Source organism: Artemia franciscana, chromosome 13 (genome assembly GCF_032884065.1).
Source record: "Artemia franciscana chromosome 13, ASM3288406v1, whole genome shotgun sequence".
Taxonomy (NCBI): domain Eukaryota; kingdom Metazoa; phylum Arthropoda; class Branchiopoda; order Anostraca; family Artemiidae; genus Artemia; species Artemia franciscana.
Genome location: NC_088875.1, coordinates 47,357,408 through 47,380,763, shown reverse-complemented (window position 1 = coordinate 47,380,763; position 23,356 = coordinate 47,357,408). Strand labels below are relative to the sequence as shown.

The 23,356-nt window shown below is 35.4% G+C and overlaps 1 protein-coding gene across 4 annotated transcripts in view; it reads right to left on the bottom strand.

The window, feature by feature from the left end:
• Positions 1 to 5,344: 5,344 nt before the first annotated feature.
• LOC136035019 (RB1-inducible coiled-coil protein 1-like) overlaps positions 5,345 to 23,356 on the bottom strand; it is a 99,527-nt gene continuing 81,515 nt past the window's right edge. For all 4 annotated transcript variants that reach the window (XM_065716602.1, XM_065716603.1, XM_065716604.1 and 1 more), the window contains 2 exons: positions 20,368 to 21,774; positions 5,345 to 11,416 (listed from right to left, as the gene is read on the bottom strand). In XM_065716602.1, the coding sequence (XP_065572674.1) occupies positions 10,562 to 11,416; positions 20,368 to 21,774 (2,262 nt within the window). In that variant the 3' untranslated portion in view covers positions 5,345 to 10,561. The remainder of the gene's footprint in view (positions 11,417 to 20,367; positions 21,775 to 23,356) is intronic.

The following is a 23,356-nucleotide window of genomic DNA, read 5'->3' as shown; positions in this document are numbered from 1 at the left end:
CCCCCCCAGATGGTCAAGTCGGGAAAACGACTATTTCTAATTTAATCTGGTCCGGTCCCTGATACGCTTGCCAAATTTCATCGTCCTAGCTTACCTGAAAGTGCCTAAAGTAGCAAAACCGGGACTTTAGGTTTCCCCCCTCCAACTCCCCCCAATGTCATCAGATCCGGTCGGGATTTAAAATAAGAGCTCTGATACACAATATAATTCCAAACATCAAATTTCATTAAGATCCAATCACCCACTCATAAGTTAAAAATACTTCATTTTTTCTATTTTTTTGCGAATTAACCGGCCCCCACTCCCCCCCAGATGGTCAAATCGGGAAAACGACTATTTCTAATTTAATCTGGCCCGGTCCCTGATACGCTTGCCAAATTTCATCGTCCTAGCTTACCTGGAAGTGCCTAAAGTAGCAAAACCGGGACCGACAGACCGACAGGCAGACAGACCGACAGAATTGGCGATTGCTATATGTCACTTGGTTAATACCAAGTGCCATAAAAAAGGAATTTCAACTAATCAAGTGAAGAAGAGAAGGGGAAAATCAGAACTGCTCGTCAACAAAACGAAAAGAAATTAAAATCTACCCTACATTAGGCTGGACTTTTATTACCTGGATGGGGTTGTAGTAGCTTAAATACAATTGGTTTATTTTTTTGTGCTGAAGGGGGAGGGGGGGTCATTTGTTTTTAGTTTTCTTTTTAAAAAAATATTGTTTCTGGTATTCTTATCTCTTCTTGCACTGTTCTTGTTGTTCCATTCTTCCGGTTTCGTATTGCTTTCATTTATGTTCGTTTGTGGTACTGATATAAATGAATGAATAAAATCTTAAAGCGAGTTCAGCTAAAATTGAATATGCAAATCAAGCTTAAAACGAAAAAGAATATTTTACTACTATAGCAGAAATGAAACCCAAAACGGACAGAAACTAAATAAACAATCATAGCAAACAAACATACAACATGTATTACATAAATGATTAAATAAACCTTAAAACGAATAAAGCTTTAATTAAATAGGCAAATCAAGAATTAAACGAACAAAAATCAATCCAAAAAAAGAGTATGGGTGCTGCCCTGTAAAAGTCTAAAACCTAGTGCGTCATTGACGCTTTACAGAAAATGGCGCTTAATTGCAAACATTTTCTTACGTACTTATTACAACATTGAAAATAAAAAAAGGAAATTACGGTAAAATAAGAATTTGAACTGATTGGCTTTTCTGCAGTTGACATCATTATACATCGTATGTTTAGTTTAACCTTATTTATTCCCAAGACCATTCACGTTCACGACGAATTTAGTTTCAAATACAAACAAAATTTAGCCACTGTGTAACTTTAAAAATCTAAAGCCTACTGCGTCATTGGCGCTTCACTAAAAGCGAACTCTATTACAAATATTCTCTTTTCCAGTTATTACAGAATTGAAATGAAATACATATTACACTATTCAAATTTTACTTATCATAAAACGAATTTTTCTTTTTCAATTTTATTTTTAAATTAGAATTAAACCTTTAGCCACCATGTAGTATTTTTAAACGCTATATGCATATTAAATGCGTTCAATACATTGTGACAATTAAACGTTTCTCCTTGTAATACAAAATATTACACTCAGACGCCTACAGGTAAAGAAATTTTAGCCCCCTATGCCATTGCGCGTTTGGGCGGCTCTAGCAGACACCAAGCTAAACGTAAATCGATGAAATCAAATTCCAGTCTGGGTTTTTAGCTTGTTGATAAAATATATTAATATATTCTGACTATAACTGTCATCTTCTCCCATTGCCTTTGTCACGTTCTGTAGGACAATTTAATATAAATTGGATTAGGACACAGCCCTTCTTAACCACTGACTCCGCATCAAACTAAATACTGACCTCACGTACATTTTTTGCGTCCATGCAGGACCGTAGCAAGGATTTTTTCGGGGGGAGGGGCTGAAAAAACTTAGAAATCATACCAAAGTTTATTGATATGCATTTTTGCTACGTTTTTACGAATCGGACCAAACTTTTGTGGGGGAGAGGGGTTCAACCTCCCGACTTCCCTGCGTCCATGGCACTGATCATTTTAATATTATGCTTCCCGAGTCATTCTTAAAGAATATGGACATAAAGTATAACTTTAGTGCAAAGAGCAAGGGATGAGGAAGGGGCAACCCCCCTTTTATACATGGGATAATTTCTGTTCGTCCAACTTTCCCCATAAGACATCTTCTGCTACTCTGCAAACTATTTTTCTAAAATTAATCCATTCATCTTCTTCATTGTCAAATTTTATCTAAATTTTTTGGTTTCATATCCTACTGCTCTTGGTGGGTTCCTCCAAAATTCTAATCCTGGTGTCTATTAAGGTCAGAACTCCTTGGAAGGTAGTAACCCTTTTAAATTTTAGTTATAAAATCTATATTCCTTATAAATTATATTCCTTATACAATAATAAAGCCCCTTGAAGAGAACTTAGACGACATTGTCGTCAAACTCTCCAGCTCAATGATTAGAAGAAAAAAGATTACAGATAAGAAAGAAGTCTTATTATCACCAAAAAAGTCCGAAAGCCAACCACAGGTACGCAGGTGCGGTTAGTCTGAAAATCCATTTTTTGCTAAAAGGACTAAGAATGATTGAAACAAAAGTTAAAGAACCATATTTTTTTCTTTGTTTGTACATATAATGGTAAAAAATATTTTCACTTAGGGAGACAAAAAAGACCTGAAATCCACACTGTCGAGGGATGGTTCGATCACAGAAAAGCTTACATCTCAAATAGCCAAAGCATCATCAGTTGTTAGGAGGTTGAATAGCATTTGAAGAAAACCAAGTACAAATCGTCGTACTAAAGCGCGTAATTAAGTCGCCTCAGTCAGCGCCGTGGTGCTGTATGGAGCAGAAATATGGCCATCCGCGAAATCAATCATCTACACCGTCGATGTCTTTACAACCAAATACCGTCGAAGAATTGAGGGTCTTCACTGGACTGACTTTGCTACCAATCAGACCATCCTGTCACGTACTTTGCAAACTCCTTTATCAGCGCAGCTTGCCCGGCGCACTGTTCGCTGGTGCAGCCACCTCCTTAGTATGCCACAAGAAGACCCAGCAAAGGTTGTGTTTGACCCCAAGCCCACCCTGCACGGAGGGAAACATACCAGAGGACCCCCCACTAGTGGAAAGACAAAGCCAATGCACTCCTTGCCTAAGCCCACATCCCAGTGAAAGATGCCATGAGTCTGGCAAGCGACAGGTCAGCCTGGAGGTGCCTAATCTCATCGTTTTCTGCGCTGTCCTTGCAGGAGCACTAAGTCAAAGAGACAAATAGGGATTTTTCATTTTCGTCGCTTTACTCCTTCGCTTGTATTACAATTACCAAAGCTTTCAAGTTACCTTGTATAACCCTGATTTCCATTTTATATATAAAAAGAGAGAACTAGAATCGTAATTATTGTTATTGGTTCATTTCTGAATAAGATTAAACAAAAAAAAGCTTTTTCAACTGAAAATAAGGAGGAACATTAAAACTTAAAAAGAACAGAAATTATTACGCATATGACGGGGGGGGGGAGGTTGCTCCTCATCAAAACCTCCCTCTTTACGCTAAATTTTTTAGTACTTTTAAAAAAGCTTCTTATTGTTCTAATTAAACAAACATTGTGCTTCTGGAGTCGTTCTTAAGAAATTGAGACAAAATTCTAACTTGAGCGTAAAGAGCGCGGTGTTAAGGAGCAGCAACTCCCCTCATATATGTAACAATCTCTGTTCGTTTTAAGTTTCAATGCTGATCCTTACTTTTAGTTGAAAATATTTCTTTTTTATATTTAATTTCTGATCGTTTTGCTAAATAACGCAGGAAATTTGGCTCACCCCCAAGGAAAAATTACTCCTCCCCACGGATACATTCACTAAGCAATTCAAACCTGATGGCAATTTACCCTTAACATCTCCACGCATAAAATTGAGTCAGCAAAGAGAAAGCAAGACATAAGAAGAATTTTGTATAGGAATTCTGGCAAATTCCCCCAGTGTAAAATTTCCCCTGAGAAATTCACCCCTTGGAAACTTCCCTCCCCGCGGAAAATCATCCCCGTGGAAAATCCCCCTAGAGGAAAATCCGCAACCCCCCCACCGAAAAATGTATACATAATTCCCAATAACAAATACTATACGTAAAGAACGGGCAAATTCTATAACTTAAAGACCTTTCCTCAGGGGCTGTGGGGGCATGATATTCCAAAGGCATAATTATTGGACCTTTCAACTATGCTGAACAAAATAGTTATCTCAAAACTTTTATTGGACGATTTTGAGAAAAAAGGGGGCGTGGGAGGGGGCCTAGTTGCCCACCAATATTTTTGGTAACACACAAAGGGCACTAGAACTCTTAATTTCCGTTCTAATGAGGCCTCTCCAGATGTCCTAGGACCACTGGGTCGATACAACCACCCCTGGAAAAAGAAATCAACGAAACAAACAAATATACACGCACCCGTGATCCTTCTTCTAGCAAAACACAAAAATCCATGTTTTTTTTTATATAAGAGCTTGAAACCTCTACAGTAGAGTTTTCTGATACGCCGAATCTGATGGTGTCATTTTGCTTAAGATTCTATGACTTTTAGGGGGTTCCCCCTTTTTTCAAAAATCAGACACATTTTCTCAGGCTCGTAGCCTTTGATGGGTCTAAACTTGATGAAACTAATATAATTTGAAATAAGCAACATAAGCCGATTCTTTTGATATATTCGCTGGTATCAAACTTATGTTTTTAGAGTCTCGGTTACTATTGAGCTGGCTCCTTACACCTCCTTACTTACAGTTCCTTACGAGCTCCTTACTTGCAGTTGGTTACCACGAACTATTTAAAAATTCAAAGGTGCAATTTTTGTACAGATTACGGGTGTATATTTTTTGTTTACTTTTAGCCGATGTGTGGAAGTATGGACGAGAGAGTGGGTCATGTAACACATGAGGATGTAGAATTGAGCGAGTTGAGAGATGAAGTGTATGGAAAATGTGAGTTTGGTGAGAGATGGCTGGTGAATGTAATGAGGAATGAATGTTTTGCAAGTATTAAACATTTAAGACGATTTCTGAGGTTGGCAATGGAGCTTAGAAGTAGATTTTTGTGATTCATGTTTCTCTTTATGTAATGTTGATGTCACGTTAATGTAATGACAATTGTTTAAAAGAGATTTTTCCTTTTTGTTTTATATTGCCATGGCCCTGGGGTTTTTAGCGCAATAAAACTTACTTATTTAGATTCCTCAAATTCTTTGCCACAATGCCAGCATTTCAAACCACCTTATTTAACTAACTTTCGCTTCTATAAAAATGAAAAGAAAAATTAAAACTCTATTTATTGATTAGCAATCAGGTACAAAACAAAATATATCTCACAAATAAAAAAAAATGACAAGACACTTTTTTCCGCTGACAGTCACACACAAAAAAGAAGAAAGAGTAAATGTTCTTAGCCTTTCTCATCAAAAATTTAAGCTTTGCCTATGCAAAATAGGGAGGGAGGAAAGCAGTCCCCATTTCTGTCACCCACAAAAAACCCAAGATTCTTAACTATTTTATCTATAATTTACTTAGCCAGCATACAATTCAACCATCTTTTGCTATGGCACCCCTTTACTCCAATGAACCCCCAAAAACAAGTTCCCCATACATACCTGATTCGGTTTCTCAGTATGGATTATCATGTTCTTAATGGGAATGGAAACTCATGATACTCTCTTTTCTGTGAAAAATGTAAAAATTCTTGCAAATTTTACTTGACTTTCAATTTTTTTAGATATATGTATTGAAAAGACGGGGGGGGGGGTTGAGGGGTAACTCATAAGAGTTGAGTTTTTTTCCAACAGATATCAATCGTCCACAAACCTAACAACTTATTTTTTTTTGCAAATGCATATGTTCAAAAATCGGGTTTCCCATAAGAGAGTTAATTTTCGGCTTGATTTGAGAAATTCAAAACTTCTTAATGTCATATCTCTGTGATGATTTTTTAACTTAATCCTTAAAATTTTTGGTATTTTATATTTTTTACAATTTATTCATTTCATATGTGAAAAAAGGGGGGGGGTCTAAAAGTCCATAAAAATATGAATTTCTCCATACAATCGAACAACTTTGCTTGACTCGAACATTTTCAATTTGAAAACCCAAAAAACAATTCCTTCAAGAGGACTGACAAACAAATCAAACCCATATATAGGACTAGCGGCATAACAGGTCCCTTAGACATACCTGTCACACAAAACCAAGGGGCTACCCACTGTCCGCCATATGATGCACATGCTCGAAATATTAGAAATATATAAAAACTGTAGATTTATTTTTGCCAATCCCTTAAAACCGAAATAATCAGAAACCAAAAACCGAAACCGAAAACCGAAAACAAATGTTGCAAGAGCGATGACGGGCAAAAAAATTGGTTTTTAAATCATTTTTTCAAGTTGTTCATTATGATCATATAACTTTTACTCATTGCCTTATTCACCGAGAGGCTCTTGTAGCAAAAAGAAAAAATAGGAATTTGCTGCTTTTTTTCAAAATGACTCGTGGCTATCCAAGCTGTGTTATTTGTCAGATATTTTTGTGAAGTTAAACGATCTTAACTTGTCTCTTCAAGGTAAAAATTGCGATATATTTACTTCAAACGATAAAACTGAAAGTTTTATTAAAAAGATCAGCATTTGGAAAAGTAGGGTCGAAAAAAATTCGCTCGAAATGTTTTCCAGTGTCAACAATTCTGCAATTGAAAAAAATTCATTGTAAAACTTTTATTGCAAAAACTATTGTAGATCACTTAAAAGCGCTAGAAATACAGTTCCGGACATATTTTATATTAAACATTGATTTACACAAAATAGTTTGGACTTAAAAGCCGTTTTGATTGGCTTAAGTGAGATTGATCATCTGCCACTTAAAGCTCAAGAAGAATTTGCAGAGCTTTCGTGTGACTCAAACTTAAAACTACAATTCCAAAAAAGCCCTTGACTGAACTCTGGATCGGAACTAGAACTGAATTTCCCACAATCGCCGATAAATGTATTTCTGCCGTTAAATGTACTTCTGCCTTTCAACACCACATATTTATGTGAAGTTACTTTCTCAGCTTTAACACACATTAAATCCCAATATCGAGCAATAAAAAATGTCGAAGAGGTCTTACGTCCAGCAGTTTCAAACATTACACCAAGATTTGATTTGTTATGCAATAAAAACAGACACATCCATCTCATTAAATTTTTAACGTAAACTTTAATTTAGTATTTACCACGCAACTACTTGTTTCCCTTTACTTTAGTTTCTTCCACTGTATAGTTTACTGTATAGTTTCACTTTTGTTTTTAAAACTATATTAAAACGTTTCTATAACATTTTGTGCAAATTTCAATTTTAGATTTTTATATGTTACAAAACGAATTCTAAATTTATATATTTTCATATGCATATGTATATTGTTATCTAATAAATACATCATCAAAAAATATTAATTATTTTTCTTTTATATTTGTTGGGATCGTTAAGAAACTCGCAATAATAAATGGGGTCGGGAATTACAAAAGTTTAAGAAGCCCTGTGCTATACCCATGATTCTCAACTGTTTCCTACCGTGGACGTATAATAATAGGGTGTTAATATCATAGACGAAAACAAGAAGGTTTGAGTAAAGGAGATCTGAGAAAAACTTCTATTTAAATTTGGCGGTTATCCATTTTTAATACTGGCTTTTCGGAATAAGTTAGTTCAACCACCAACACGGCAACATTTAGAAACTCTTCTTCTATTTCTTTTTAGAAAAAATTATGTTCATTTTTGACGAGACTTCATGGGAATGGAATTAATAAAATCTAAAACAAAATAATTTCCATAATTCTACGAATTATTGCATAGTTTAGCAAACTTGGATGGGTGTTGAATAGTGATGCCAAATTGCTCAGAGCGAGTCTACGTTTGGCGTTGTCAGGAAAACTGGATCGGAAATACGGCACACTAACAAAATGAGGTGCACCCGAAAAAGGCCGAATCAGGCCATATTACATCAAGGTTTGTATTGGTTGAGTTTCCCAGATTTTCGCCCTAGTTTAGCAGAAAACTCCGAATGTAAACACGTTCTCAGAAGATAATGCGCAACCCAAATTCTGCACTAGATTTAGTTAATGAACAGGCCAAATGACACAACTCCAAATCCTTCTCAAAGTTACCATAATCTTTACCGAGTAAAAACATAAGATTATTAGCTATTCAATTTTTAATGATGCAATGTCGTCGTTAGAGTGTTCTGGTATGGACCAACCACCCATAAAGTTGATAACTACCCAATCCTAGCGACACATACTCAAACAACTGATCGAACAACGAATCTCATAGAATCGAGTTGGAACCTCAAACTATAAATTTTCTTATATAGACTTTTATAACCTTTTTTAGTATCTCTAATAATCACGTCCGCTGTTAATTGAGGAAATAAATAAACCTTGAAACGATTCCTTAATAATCCTGTATAACACATACTATAGTTTCCAAAATAAAAAGCCAGCAAATACAATATATAATTAGATGTATACAAGAATGCCACAAGGACTTTCTCTTCGGAAGAGGTTGCGATCAGGAGTATTATTTTTAACAACACTTCTGTTTTTACCAAAATGGGAAGATTTCTCATTTTTTCTTTTTATACCATCATAAAAGATCATCTTCTCTCCCAGGGAAGGGGGTGGGGGGGCTTTCCTCCTAGTACCTCCCTTGGAGCGCCCGTGGAAGTATATAAAATACATTTTATCTATGCGAATAAAATATAAACTCCGATGTACCTCAAATAAAACTTCTAGAATAATACACCTTCAAACACCATATTTTTATTGTTGTTAAGAGTCGTAATGGATTTTTTTTTATATATCTATTTATAGCTAAGTTCTGAAATCTTCAGAAATAAGTTCTGAAATAGTTCTGAAATAGGTTCTAATATCTGAAATAGGTTCTAAGTTCTGAAATAGGGAGGATGCAGCTGCCTTTCCCAGCAGACTTTTTGTACCCCTCCCCAGAGCAAAAAAAAACATAGACGACTATGGGTGCAATCATAGCAATGCCAAAACTTCAGGAGGTGAGGGGGCTCGGGTCTGAAAGCCCCCATTATACACATTTCACACAGCAGAAAAAACAAACATGCCCGATTTCTGAGTTTTATTTCCTAAACTAGAAAAAACAGTGAAAACTACATAATATTGAAGCCTCAAGTGCAACTAAGTAATGTGGAAACAAGACATTCTGAAACAAAATTTCTTAGACTACTGTCAACCGAAGACGTCCTGTCACAAGTCAAAATAAGATAAAAAAAAACAAACAAAGTGATTGTCTATAATACACCAGATAAAAATAGTAAACGGTAAAAAGAAATACTAATGCCAATATTGTCAATTTTTACTATCCAAAGTCAACTCATTGAATAAAAACTTCATTTTGACAGTTCGTTGTTAAATCATTTATATCTAATATGGTCCCCCAGATACACAACAAATCATTACCAAAGAGGATTGAACGGGTAAATAGTGAGGATGAGAAAGGTATTTGAGGCCAAATTCTCAATCAGAGCGGACATGGAGCAAAAAAGGATGATTGTGATCAGCAAGGACGAAGGTCGCATAAAGATCGACTCTATTTCACTGCACCGGCAATGCAGAATCAAATCCCATCACAAGCTAATTACTACAAAGGAGGGCTTGAACATAGAGAAATAGAGAATTTTCTTGCAAAAAATATTGCGACTCAAAAACTTTCGCTCCATCTTATAGGATTATGGCTTATACTAAAAAGCTAATTGGGTTTTTGTATTTTTTTTTAGCTGCTCAGAATTTGACATTTAAATGAATGTGTTAACATGATGTTCATTAGAATTATGTGGCTGAGGACAAAATAATACCACAAAAATAAATTAATGGAATTAAAACACACTTGTTAACACGGAAGTATAAAAGAGTAATTTTTTTCTCTTAGATTTGGCTTCAGGGAATAAGAGCAATGAGAAAATGACAAGTTTCTTGTTCACCTAATAGGGGCTATCACCTACAAACGGTTAGTATTAGAGGGTGCCTATCCTAATACATAAACTATTAGTTTCCCCCTTTTAAATCAAACTCATCGATAAAATTAAAACGACGAAAATAGAACTATTTTAACTTATATTAAATATATTTTTAATCCAACTTAACTTTATATTCAAGCAAACCGAGGTATGGAGCTGCCTCCAGCCCCAACCTTTTTATTGGAAAGTCGACGTATTTTGCGGACTATAATCTATTTCAATAGCCAGAGCTAATAAGGAAGATGGAAGGAGTGTGCCCCCGCTTTCATTTTTTTTTAAAGTGTAGTTTTAGTGTATTTTAGAGAAAAAAATCTAATGAGTGCCTTTTTTATTTTGTTTTGTTAATTCTTAACGGGACTTGATAGTTAAGATTTACTTGATAGCTTCCTTGACGAATGATGAAGATGATTTTAGAACATGGTTAGTATTGAAGGACATGAAAAATAGCCCTTTTCCCAACAACTATTCTTGAATATTCATTTTTTCAACCCTGATTCGAAAGAACTGCTTACCCCGCGGCAAGTTATACCGATTACCATCTTTTCTCACCATACAACACTCTTTTTTAGTGATCTTAACCCTAGCTTGACCAGCAGGATCTCCAAGACTTGAAGTACAATCAGTATGCACCAAATGCAAAGCGTCAGTATTGCCAACAACAAACCATGCACTTCTATTCGGATCGTATTCTACAGTAACAATTGATCCTTCATTTGCAGTAACTTTTTGTGGTTTTTCTTTGGAAGCTGTGCGCATCAGTCTTGGAGAAGAAGGCGAAGATAATATTACGCTACTGGTCATGGGATCCGTACGTAAGCTTCTGGATAAATCAGGATCAGCCAAGTCAGATGTAGCTTTAGAAGTGACCATACGAAAACGCAATCTCTGTGTTTCTAATTCTTGTCTATACTGTATGCTTAGATTTTGCCTCTGAGTTTCCAAACCTTTCAAATATTCTTCTTCCAAAGTCGAGCGTAGATCAGCAATAATTCCTTCATGATCTTTTTTAATTCCGTTGATAGTCTTATTCAACTCTTCGATTTTTGCATCCTTATCTTTCAGCATTTGCTCTTTTTCCATGTCTATGCTGCTCTTTTTTTCTTTTTCAATTTGGGCTTCAATTCCATGTTTCATTATATTAATTTGTTGTTCGTAATCATCTCTGAGTGTGCTCTCTTTCAATTCGATTTCTTTCCTGTGCTTTGATATAAGAGAATCGATCAAATTTTGATTTGTCACAGCTTCTTTAGATTGAGTTTCAAGAAATTCTACTTTCATAGCTAGTTCACGATTTTCATTATTCTTATCTTCAAGAGCCTAAAAAAAACGTAAAAAGTAAGCACAGACAACGTTCGTTTAGTAAGCAACTCAAACTAAAAATAGAATATGCGCTATGCGCGTTTATCGCCTTACTTTACCTTATCCAATTTTTTCGTTGATTACCTATTTTTTTTCTTGATTTTTTTTTTCCATTCTTATCCCATCACTAGCTGTGTAATATTGTGTGGCTTATAATAAATAAACTGACTTTATGCACAAAAAAGAAGTCTCCTCCTGAAAGTCCTAACTTGATCCCCCGAGCCGTGAGAGAAAACAATGTATAGTTACCAAATTACGTATAAAATTCGTCACCAATTAATGAAACCAACAGACGGCATAAAATTTCTATAGTGAGATATATTCGCTTGCCTGTAGAAAAAAAAAAACGAATATTCTCTTACAACATTCGAAAACGAAACAAAAGAAAGTTATTTGTCTTGTGAATTTTTTGAAAATCACACTATGGAACTTGCCTTACTTGAGATAAAATTTTAATATACTAACACAACCTTATTATTTTCCTTTTTTGCCTGATTAGTCTTTTTGATGTACATTTTGTATTATTGTAAAACCCAAAGTAAATAAAACGTACAATTTTGGAATCAATATTGACAGATAAATATTCTCGCCATTAAAAAAAGGAGCAAAGATTTAAAAAAAAATCTTTTACTCTCCACGAACCTAAAGGTTAAAACAGTTTTTTTTTAATTTTCAACCAAAAACAATATACAAGTACTTAGGGGGGGGGATAGCTTATCAAAGATTTTTTTATTCTCTCACCCGTAACTCATATACGGATACGTACCCTACGCACACGTATTGGTCATCTTAAATCGAACGTTATTAAAACAAGGATGCTTCGCCTTAATTCAATTAAAAAAATAACAACTATATTTACAACTTTTGTCTCACCTAGTTTTAAGTGCAGTTTTTTCTTTATTAAGGTACGTTTACTCTTTATCTAGAAAAAAGGTGGTAAAGGTGGTCCAGAAAGGGAGAACTTAACAAACATGAATAAAATAAAACAGGAAATAAATAAAGGTATGCTTACAGCCCTTATATAAGTATATTAAACAAAAAAATATTATTCAAATATAAAATATGATATAAATAAAACCAAACAAAAATCAATAAAGCAGTTTAAAGAGTAGGGGGATCTTCCTCTTGGATTTCATTGCAGTTATGATTAATCAACTCGATCTTTATGAACTCCTTAAACAACTGTTTCTCCGCCTTTCCCTCCGCCTTTCCGGATTCATCCTTACCGGATGAATCCGGTAAGACTCACTGAAAGCAGTTTGGAGTTCTTACAGTGCAATAGGTTATCGTTAGGTCTCTTAAGATGCCATTAAAATACAGGTTAAAAAATAGGTTTGTAGTTATCTTGGATTATCATAAATCAACTTGGTCTTTGTAGACTACACAGACAACTGTTTTTCAACCTCCCTTCCCTCGCTTGTGTAACCCTTTAAGGCCGACTAAAAGCCGTATGGATCTCTTACGTGTCATGGGGGTACTTGTGGGCTTCTAAACTGCAACTAAAATACTGGCCAATACTAATGGATCAACTTGGAGTTGTCTAGGATTACCATAAACCAATTTAGTCTTTAGAAACTCCTTAGTCAAAATTTTCCAATCGCCTTTCCCCCTTGCAAAATCCTTAAAGACTCACTGAAAATAGTCTGGATCTCTTACGGTGCAATAGGGTGTTCTTGGGTCTCTTAAGGTGCAATTAAATACAGGTTAATGCTAATAAATGTGTTTGTAGTTATCTTGGGTTATCATAAATCAGCTTAAGCCTTTGTTGACAGTGTTTTTCAGCCTCCCTCGTCCCGCTTTTGAATCCTTTTAGGCCTACTAAAAGCAGTTAGGATCTCTTACGGTGCAATACGGTGCTTTTGGGATGAACTTGCAGTTATCTAGGATTACCATAAGCCAATATGGTCTTTACTAGCCCCTTAGACGAGCGATTCCGAGCCTACTTCCCCTTGTAGAACCCTTAAAGGCTCAATTAAAGCAGTTAGGGTCTCTTACGGTGCAATAATGTGCGAGTCACGTGCGGTGGAATTACAAATACGGATTATTGCTAATAAATGTAATAAGTTTGACAAAAAACGAAAAAAGAACAAAATAAAAATAAATAAGAACAAGAGCCAAGAGCTTCTATGGCACTTGTGACGAGGTCGGAAGAGCCAAGAGCTCATATGGCACTTGGGACGAGATCGGAACCTAAAATCAGACGGGTACTAGAGTCATCGATTTTGCTGTTCTTTTATTTTTGGCAATTATTACAAAGACAAACTTGCGAATACAGTGTTCCTGTGGTCTCTTTGTTCTGTATTGTAACGTTTGTCCCATCAAGTTTCATCCCAATCTCTCCACTCTAAGAGTTTTCCAAGATTTTCGGTTTCCCCTTCCAGCTCCTCCTGTGTCACCAGATCCGGTCGGGGTTTAAAATAAGAGCTCTGAGACACGAGGTCCTTCTAAATATCAAATCTCATTAGGATCCGATAACCCGTTAGTAAGTTAAAAATACCACATTTTTTCTAATTTTTCCGACTTAACCGTCCTTCCACTCCCCCTCCCCCAGTTGGTCGAATCGAGAAAGCGATTATTTCTAATTTAATCTGGTTTGGTCACTAATACGCCTGCCAACTTTCAGCAAGCGCTATATTGATCAATTATCTAGTTTCGGACCTTCTTCATGTAAAAATTGGGGTGGTCCGAGATTCGAATCTGATGCCTCTCGCACCCTAAGCGAGAATCATACCCCTACACCAGCAACCACAATTAAAAAGAACAATTTTTCAGAAAACAAAATTCTTCTAAACTATCTCGTTCACTCGCCCCCCCCCCCAGATGGTCGAATCGAGGAAGAGACTATTTCTAATTAAATCTTGTCTGGTCCCTGATACGCCTGCTAACTTTCATCGCTCCAGCTTATCAGGAAGGGTCCGAACTAGCAAAACCGGGACCGACCGACAGACAGACAGACAGAAAATGCGATCGCTATGTCACTTGGTAAATACCAAGTGCCATAAAAATGAAGAAAACAAGAACAAGGGTGATTATCCTCTAGTAGAAAAGAAGCAAAGAAAGAGGCAAAGCAGATATTTCGGCGAGGATCTCCGCCAAGTATATATATATATATATATATATATATATATATATATATATATATATATATATATATATATATATAACCTTTGAGGCAAACCATAAGAAGACAGAAAAAAGAAAACAAATGAAAGACTTTTCAAAAATTAGATTCCGTAAGGATTCTGTCTCTAGCGATTAATGCGGCCTGTCTACTGACCTGATTTGTGTTAACACGGTTGATTTATCTTGGTTTAAGATGAGAAAAAATGTAAGTTGGTTTTCTTTGTATTCAATTATCGTAAATTGTGTTTTAAAACCATATCCTCAGTGTCTCAGGCTTAGAACGTGTTTAAATGCAAGTTTTTGGTTTTTAATGCAAGGGTTAATGCAAGACTATCTCTCTTGCTATTGGATGACATTTTAGGTCATAAGACATTGACATTTGATGTTGATGAATGAACCTTATGAATGCGAGTATTTCGTGAAGAAAGACTTAAGGGAAACCAGAACTTCCTGGGAGGGTGTGAAGAGGGAGGTTTTGAAACCTCCGCAGCTTGGTGCTGCGATGAGTTGCCAGTAGTATTTGGTCTGAATGTAAAGTCTCGGTCTGACTCTAGTCTTTTGTGGCAAGTGTATCTCAAGTTCATATTTTAAGCGCCTAGGAATCAAATAGTTTTTCTTCAGTTTCTTCGTTTCGAACTCAAGTTCTCCAGAGTACCAAAAATATATTAAAAATAGGTTATGCTAAGAGGTTTCAAATCGTAGAAAGCAATTTGACAAATTATATATACGCCACGCTTTAGCCAAATTATATTCATCTTCTTGTGACCATGCTGTTCCGTCTAACTTAGACGTCTGCTATTAACCATGACTTGTTGTAGGGTCGACGTGCTTATTTTCATTACAATAAAGATCTGCTTTGATTAGCTCAGCGCAGAGTACAGATTGTTTTTGCAAAGTTGAAAAAAAGTTGGGAGGAATAGAAAGACAAATATTCGAGCTAAGATTAGAATATTGGAACCCATGGTAATAACAGCGATTAAGTATGGATTGCTTCAAAAGATTGAGGAAGATATGTCTAATATTTTTCAGAGGAGTTGTCAAGTGATAATTTTAGGTAAATGTTTGACTGACCGTATATAAAAGAAAAAGCTGCATGAAAATATGATTTGATCTAAAATATGATAAAATTATATTTTGATCTAAAATATGATAAAATATGATAAAATATATATAAATATGATATGATTCTAGAGCTATAGCGAAAGAAAAGCCGGCAAGGCTAGGCCACATTTTACGGATGATAGATTGCCAAAAATTGTGCTTTTTTTGCAATCCATCTGGGACGAAACAAAAAGTAAATCGTCCCCGAATGGAGAGAGGGGGGTGATCCTAACAGAGGAGTTTAAGAAAATTATAATTTCATATGGAAGTGGAATGAAACTTTGAATGAATTGGGAGGGGGGAGGAGGAGCGTTTGCAGCAGTGTCAGTTTCGGGCAGCTTGGTTCTAAGATTAGTTGATAGTAGTAGTAGTGGTAGCTTAACAGGATGAAAATTGTTGCCAAATATGCAGCTACTGACATTCTTTTGCTGCTGAATAGCTATTGAAAGATCTGTTCCAAGATATTTTTCTTGCTTTAGAGCCTCATCCAGGCTCTCTCTTTTCCCTAGTCTTTCTTTTTGTCATTATTGCTTGTTTGTTTGTCAATTTTATTTGTTTGTCTGTTTGTTTCTTTTTTTGCAATCCATCGATTTTTTTTCAATTTTGTGTAGTGGGTGAAAAACAAATTTTTGCTAATATGGTGGGACACGATAACTAGTGAAAGGTATTTTCTAACATATATTTTAAGTTTCAGCTCAACGATTCCCCTGAAATTCCTACTTGAACAGCATCCAAAGACTGATTAGTGCCTCATTAATATGTTTTATCGTATTGATATGGTATAACGTTGGTAACAAATTACTTTGGTGAATGTGGTCACTTTTAAAAGTGTGTTAAAGAGAAAAAACTTTTTAACAAAAAGAAAACAACTTCCAATATTTTTTGACTTGCCAAAAGTTTAAGAAACATAGGCCTATACATAAATACAGCGTCGAATAATATCTAACGCGATAAGACCAGGAAGGCCTTTGGTGATCCTTTTACACAAAACACACATCCCTCCACAGTCCATACTGTGCCTCTTTCATAATTTTCCCATTGCTACGGGGGCTCCCAGCTGAGAAATCAATAAAAGTTGGACATCGAAAAGTTTTGAGATGTTCTGACGTGTCTGGCTTTGTGCTTGCTTGTTTGATTTGTGATAAAAAAAAAGAAGTTGAATATAGGTCTTAAGATTTAATTATTTTCTATTCTTTTCACTATTTTCTGTAAAAGGCATGTCTTCGCCTTCTCTTTTCCTTTATATATTTTTTTCATGTAAGGTTAGTTTGTTTGCTTCTTTTCCTTACTGATAGAGGCTTCCGGACGGGAAGCCAAAATATTTGGGGTACTTGTATATTATTCAGAACACACTCAATAAGTGGAGTTAGGTTCTTTCATGAAACAAACTACTGTTACTAGTCCTAGTTAAAATGTATTTAGTTGCATATTATGCGGCTTTAGATCAGAATGGGTAGCGGATGATTAAAAGTACTGCGACGTTTTCAAGGAGGCACACTCGTGCCTCTTTAAAGAGGCGAACCACAACAATGTTAAGCGATCTTCGGTTCCAGTGGTCGCAGAGGGATGGGGAGGGATGCATTTCGTAGCCCGAGCTCCAACTAAGAAACCTGCCAAATTTCCTTCCCCTCCGACTTTTCCTTCATGGGGAAAATCTGGCCGAAAGTTTCGACCCGTCAACCCCAGCCCCCCTTTAACGTTGTCCGATCGGGCTGAAATTCACAAGTTAAGGTCCCCTAGGGCCCAGGAGCTTATCCGCGAAATTTCAGCTCGATCCGATAACTCCTTCCGTTTTCCAGAAACCACGCATAGCCACTTAATGTTCATATTCTCCTTTTTTTCTGAGACGCCTACAGGTTACAGCCGACATCGGATCTGGGTTTACGAAGACTCATTCGACGCGGAATTCTCCGAGTAATTTTCCTGGAAAGTTTCGTCGGAAAATCTTAACCCCCCGATTTTCTAGCTTAGAAAAACCCATTTCCCCATTGAAGGTAAAATTTTCTCTTGTAATAACATCACTTGTTTGAAAAATTCTTACACTAACAGCAGCTTGGCGCAGCGGAAGCGTGCTGGGCCCATAGCCCAGAGGTCGGTGGATCGAAACCGCTAGCTGCTAATTTTTTAAAATTTGTCAAATTAGGTAATTTTGTCAGTTTGAATTTATTGATACAGAAAGGGAGAAAATAAACATGGAAACATGTGATCAGAATTACATACTGGAATGTTCACAAGAATTTATACTGAAGCGGGGGTAAGGCTTGAAGGAAGCAAGTTAAAAGAACCATTTAAATTGATTTCCTAATTGAAGCCGTTGGTGAAATTTTCTATTGTAATAACTTGTTTGATAACAAGCATAAAAGCAGCTTGGCGCAGCGGAAGCGCGCTGGGCCCATAAACTGGAGGCGGGTGGGTAAAAACCACTAGCTGCTAAATTTTTAATTAAGCTGCTAAACTATTAAAATTATCAAAATTAGATAATTTTGTCAGTTTGAATTTATTGATACAGAAAGCGAGAAAATAAACATGGAAAATTATTATTAAATTACATCCACCACGGATTGTAGAAAAACGTAGAGAAATAATATGAAAAAAACTTCGTTTTCTTAAAGAGTTAAAGAGGCTGCGTCCCAAAGTCGAACCTTAAAACGTACAGGAATTAGGAGAGGCAGTTGGGGGGCTGCCGCCCCCCAAACCTCCCGCTTTTAAAGACTCTTCTGTACAGGTTTTTTGTTGTGGGGGGCTGCCGCCCCCCTAACCCCCCGCTCTTGGCTTCGGAAAGGCCCTCTTTTAATTAACAAAAAATTGAAATAAATGAATAATGGAATAACTTCGAAAAATGTTAAACACAAGAGGACAGGAGAACCATTGCGCCGAAACTAGTAATTAGTAACAATGAAGTCCCCCCACAACAAAAAACCTGTACAAAAGTCTTTAAAAGCGGGGAGGTTGGGGGGCGGCAGCCCCCCAACTGCCTCTCCTAATTCCTGTACGTTTTAAGGTTCGACTTTGGGACGCAGCCTCTTTAACTCTTTAAGAAAACAAAGTTTTTTTCATATTATTTTGGTATAGATTAGGGGAGTGATTTGATCAGTGCAGTTCAATTTCGAGTTCGGTTGAGTAAACCTAAGTTGAATATATTTTGATGTATTTAGGTTTCTAGTTTAGTTATGTAAAATAAAATAGTAGTAGCCAAGCTCTCGCTTCCGTTCAGGCGTAGGATTGAGAACCAACCAATGGTACTATATTACCAATAGGATTATAGTACATAACACTACGATGCAGGTAAATTTTATGAGAAAATCCGGTTTCACAGCAACAAACACAAAACTCAAAGACAAAAGGTTAGGTTAGGTTAGAATTCTAAGTTGTAATTTTATAATTTTCCTAATAAAGTATTATAATTTTATCATATTTTGTTTTATTTCATTAGCTTTATGAAAAGTTTGGGCTATATATTTACACATTATGGGTGGGGGGGGACTGGTGTTGTGCATTATATCAAATATCTAACTTAACCTAATCTAACTACCTCTATATATAAAATACTTAATTAAAATGTACCTGCAACGTAGTTTGTTTCACTAAAGAACCTAACTCCACTTATTGAGTGTGTTCTGAATAATACGCAAGTACCATACTTGGAATTTTATTATTAAAGAAAATTTTTGCTTGTTTAGTTTATCCAATGCCTTATCGAAAAATTATGCCTATTTTCCTATATTTTCATTTCATTTTAATTGAAAAACGTTACGTTGGGCCATTATCCTGATTAAACTACTAAGTAAAAAAGAGTAGTAATAGTAAATACCTTTTTGAGAGCTTTAACAACCAGAAGTTGTCCTAAATCAAACAATGGCGAGTAAATGTTAGGAGGCGCAGTTGGAGGGCCCAAAGTTGGGCCCAGCTTTGACTCTGTCTTTACTGTAAGGAGCTGCCTTTAAGGACTTTTTACGGAATCCAATGATTCAGCGAACTTCCGATCGAGCAACGTTAAGAAAAATAACTATGTATTGACAGTTTGATATACATATTCTGATATTTATTCCTTACAGTTTTCAGTAAAGGGTAAATTATGTTCTGTTCTTGAGGAGGTGTGGGGGTTGTCAGCCCAACTCCTCTTAAATTTTGATCGTTTTGAGTTTGAATCGGTTATTTATTGCAATTTCTGTTCGCTTTGGGTTAATTCACTTGTTTATGGTGATTTGTGGTAGTTTTACACTTACAAAATTATTTGAATTATTTCTACTCAATTTTGGGTTAACGAGGCTCTTTACTATTCTTTGATAAACTTTCCGTTCATTTTTTATTGACATAGTCGTTTTCATTTAAAACATATTTTATAACCTTTTATTTTATTTTTACTTAACTCCAGAGTTCTCACTTTGAAGATTATTTGACTTTATTTCTGCAAATTTTTGGAATGATGAGGCTCTTTACGTTTCTTTAAAAAACTAGTATTTCCCATTAACAAATACTATCTGTAAGTAATTATATAATAAAAAAAGTTTCACACTAAAATAAAAAAAAACCGGCAATCAACCAAAATACCAACTATAATATTTAATTATAATATATCTACATTATAGTGTATATACACTCTCTAACGCTAATCTGATCCATCACCGATTACATACTGAAATACAGAAAGAAGCCGATTCTGTTAACCAAGAACTTGTACCAACCTTTTTGAGAGCCTTGATAATTTCATCCGAAGTGGACTGCACTTCCTCAAGTTCAAGCTCATGTACCAATATGATTTGCTTCTCGTGACTTTCCCATGTATCTTTCGCCTCCCTATAGGCTTCCTTCGATTTTGCATTCTCCGCTTCTAATCCCACTTTAACTGAATTTAACTGTTCTTTATTTCGGAGAATCTCTTCCTTCTCCTCCTCAAGATTTTTCACAAGGATTTTAAGACTCTTAAGCTCATTTTCGGTCGTCGATACTTTGTCAATAAGGCACTGTTTTTCGGCATCAGAGTCTTTCACTTTCTGAATCTCTGAATGAAGTTGATCAATAAGACTAGTTATCTTATTTTCAGAAACTTTCAGCTTTTCCAAATGCTCTATTTTCTCACTAGCCATTTCTTCATTATCTTTTTCAAAACGTTTCGCTGCTTCCTTATAATTTTCAAGATCCAAATTTGCTTTATTCAACTTGTCATTTTCTTCTTTAACTCCTCTTAATTTATCTTTAACTTCGTTCAATTCAGTTTCCATAGAGGCTAGACGTTCTTGCATTTGACGTTTTTCAAACGTAATATTTTCATTTAGCTGACGTAATAAATTAACGTTTGATATTAAGGCTGCGTTTTCCTCCTTTATTTTTTGTGTTGTTTCAAAAATATCACGTTTCTCCTTATTCAACAACTCATTTTCTTGCTTTAACATTACTAACTCCGTTTTTTGCTTATCAAGCTCTGCGTTCATTCTTTCTTCAGCTTCTTTTATAACATCCATTTCTTCATTGAGTTTTTTCAAGTTTTCTTCTATAGAGTTTCGTTCTTTTATTATTAAGGATAAGCGTTTTAAAAGCTCCAGCCCTTTTTCATTCCCTTCATTTACAAAGTCAGCAATCATTTCTTTCTCATACGTAAGCCAGTCTCTATAGTCATAATCACATTTGGATGCTAATGAAATCTCCGTAGCGACAACAACTGCTTTTAAACTCTCACAAGCCACCTTTATATCTAAGCAACTCGAAACCTTCACATCTTGAATCACATGTTTAATCTCAGCAATAGCGTCTTTAAGTCCCACAACAACCTCCTTTATACTGCTCAGTTTCTGCTCAGAATCTGCACTGAAAGTCAGAGGAATCCCTATGTCCAAAATTGGATTTAAATTTGTATTTAACTGGGAAGCTAGCCACACTATTTCTGCTTCTTTAATGTGAGGCAAATTGAAATCAGACTTGTCCCCACTGGGAATTTGAGGCAAAAAAACTTCTTGGCATTCAGGGGGTGGGGCAGCGAGTGCTTTAAATATAGAGCTTAGAAAATGACCGTCCAGCTTGTCAAAGATGTCTTGCCTCACGGCTATTTCTCCGGCTTCCATAGTTTTTAAAGCATTTTCAGTTGTTTCTTTCCACTGGAAAGAAAAAAAGGATAAAATTAAAACCCTCAGTAATAAATTTAAAAAAATAATAATTATCTATGAGAAAAAATATGTAATACATTTATAACATTAAAACTAATTAAAAACAACATTATACGTCCGAAGAGCCAGAAGCAGTATATTTATATGGCATGCGTTAGGAAATATAATAAATAGCAGAAACTATAATAACTAATGGAAAAAGCGTAGAAATGTGGATATCAGAGACAAGAGCAGAATCTCGAATATTCCCCTCCATCCGTGACTGGCCCACACTCGTAGAACTGGTTTATGCTAAGATTAATCTCGAAGAATCTCATACAAATATATTTTAAAATATATAACCTTTTATTAGCTTTAATACTGAATATAAAACTGTTAAGTCCTTTCTACCTGTCCTAGACAGTACACAAATGATATTTATAGGCCAGAGGCAGGGACAAAAGTCAGTTTTTGTTAAGTTAAAACCTTTAATGAAACTCTAACTTTAACTTTAAAACTTTAACTTTAATGGTAAATTAATTTTAAATTAATTTATCTTTAAAGAAACTTTATAACTTTAAAACTTTAACGATTTTAATTTTAAAAAAAATTTACTTTAATGATGGCAAAACAAGACACCAAATCTTTACATTCCATAGCTTATGGAACCGTGATTGAATTTCGGCGAAGCATACCGTGTGAATTTAGAAATTTAGCTTTAAAGGCTATTGTAGCGCTATACCGCTGGTTTATCATTAATTTTGGATGTAAATAGCTATAAAACACTAAAATTTTGACTAGGAATCAAGGCAGGGGAACTTTTAGGACCCCCCCCCCCCCATTGGCAGTATTTTCTTTCAAAATGTCTCACCATTCACACACATACAAATTTTAGATTTTTTTTTCCTTATTGTATGCTTTGACAAATATACCACCACCCCGAAAATACTCCCTAGGTCTCAGGTAGATTTCTATATATATGCCTATTATAGTTCCTATCAAGTTTTTTTTTCATTTTTTAAAATTGATAATTAGTGTTTCTTATTCCGGGTGTGTAGCGGTGTGTAGAATGTCGTTTAACTGGAAATTGTGATCCTAGTTTGTCTTGAATTTTAAAGTCGAATAAATGAAAGTGCTCGAGGTTTAAGACCAAGATTCAGAAAACAGTATAGAAAATCCAAATGAAAAGAAGTTTTGTTATTGAACCAAAAAAGAACCACAAAACTCTAATCCCTATTTTCAATCTACAGTCCCTCTAGTAAAGATGATCCCTTCCCATTTGTAACGAAATTTTACTAATACAGACATTTAGCTACCGCTAATTTGAGTCAATCAGATTTTTTTTTAGCTTTCTGATATGTTGAAAAATTCTCTGGACAATTCTTATTGGTTACAATTAGCGCTAGCTAAATCTCAGTATCAGTAAAATCTCATTGTGAATGGAGCACAAGGCATTCGAGTCGCCTTCTAATAAAGTATTTTATCACTTAAAATCAGAAAAACTTCGGTGACACATTTCAGAGTTGTAGCTAAATATCTAGACATCCATAATATGATGTAACAATTTTCATTAACATCAGATCACTTGAAAGAT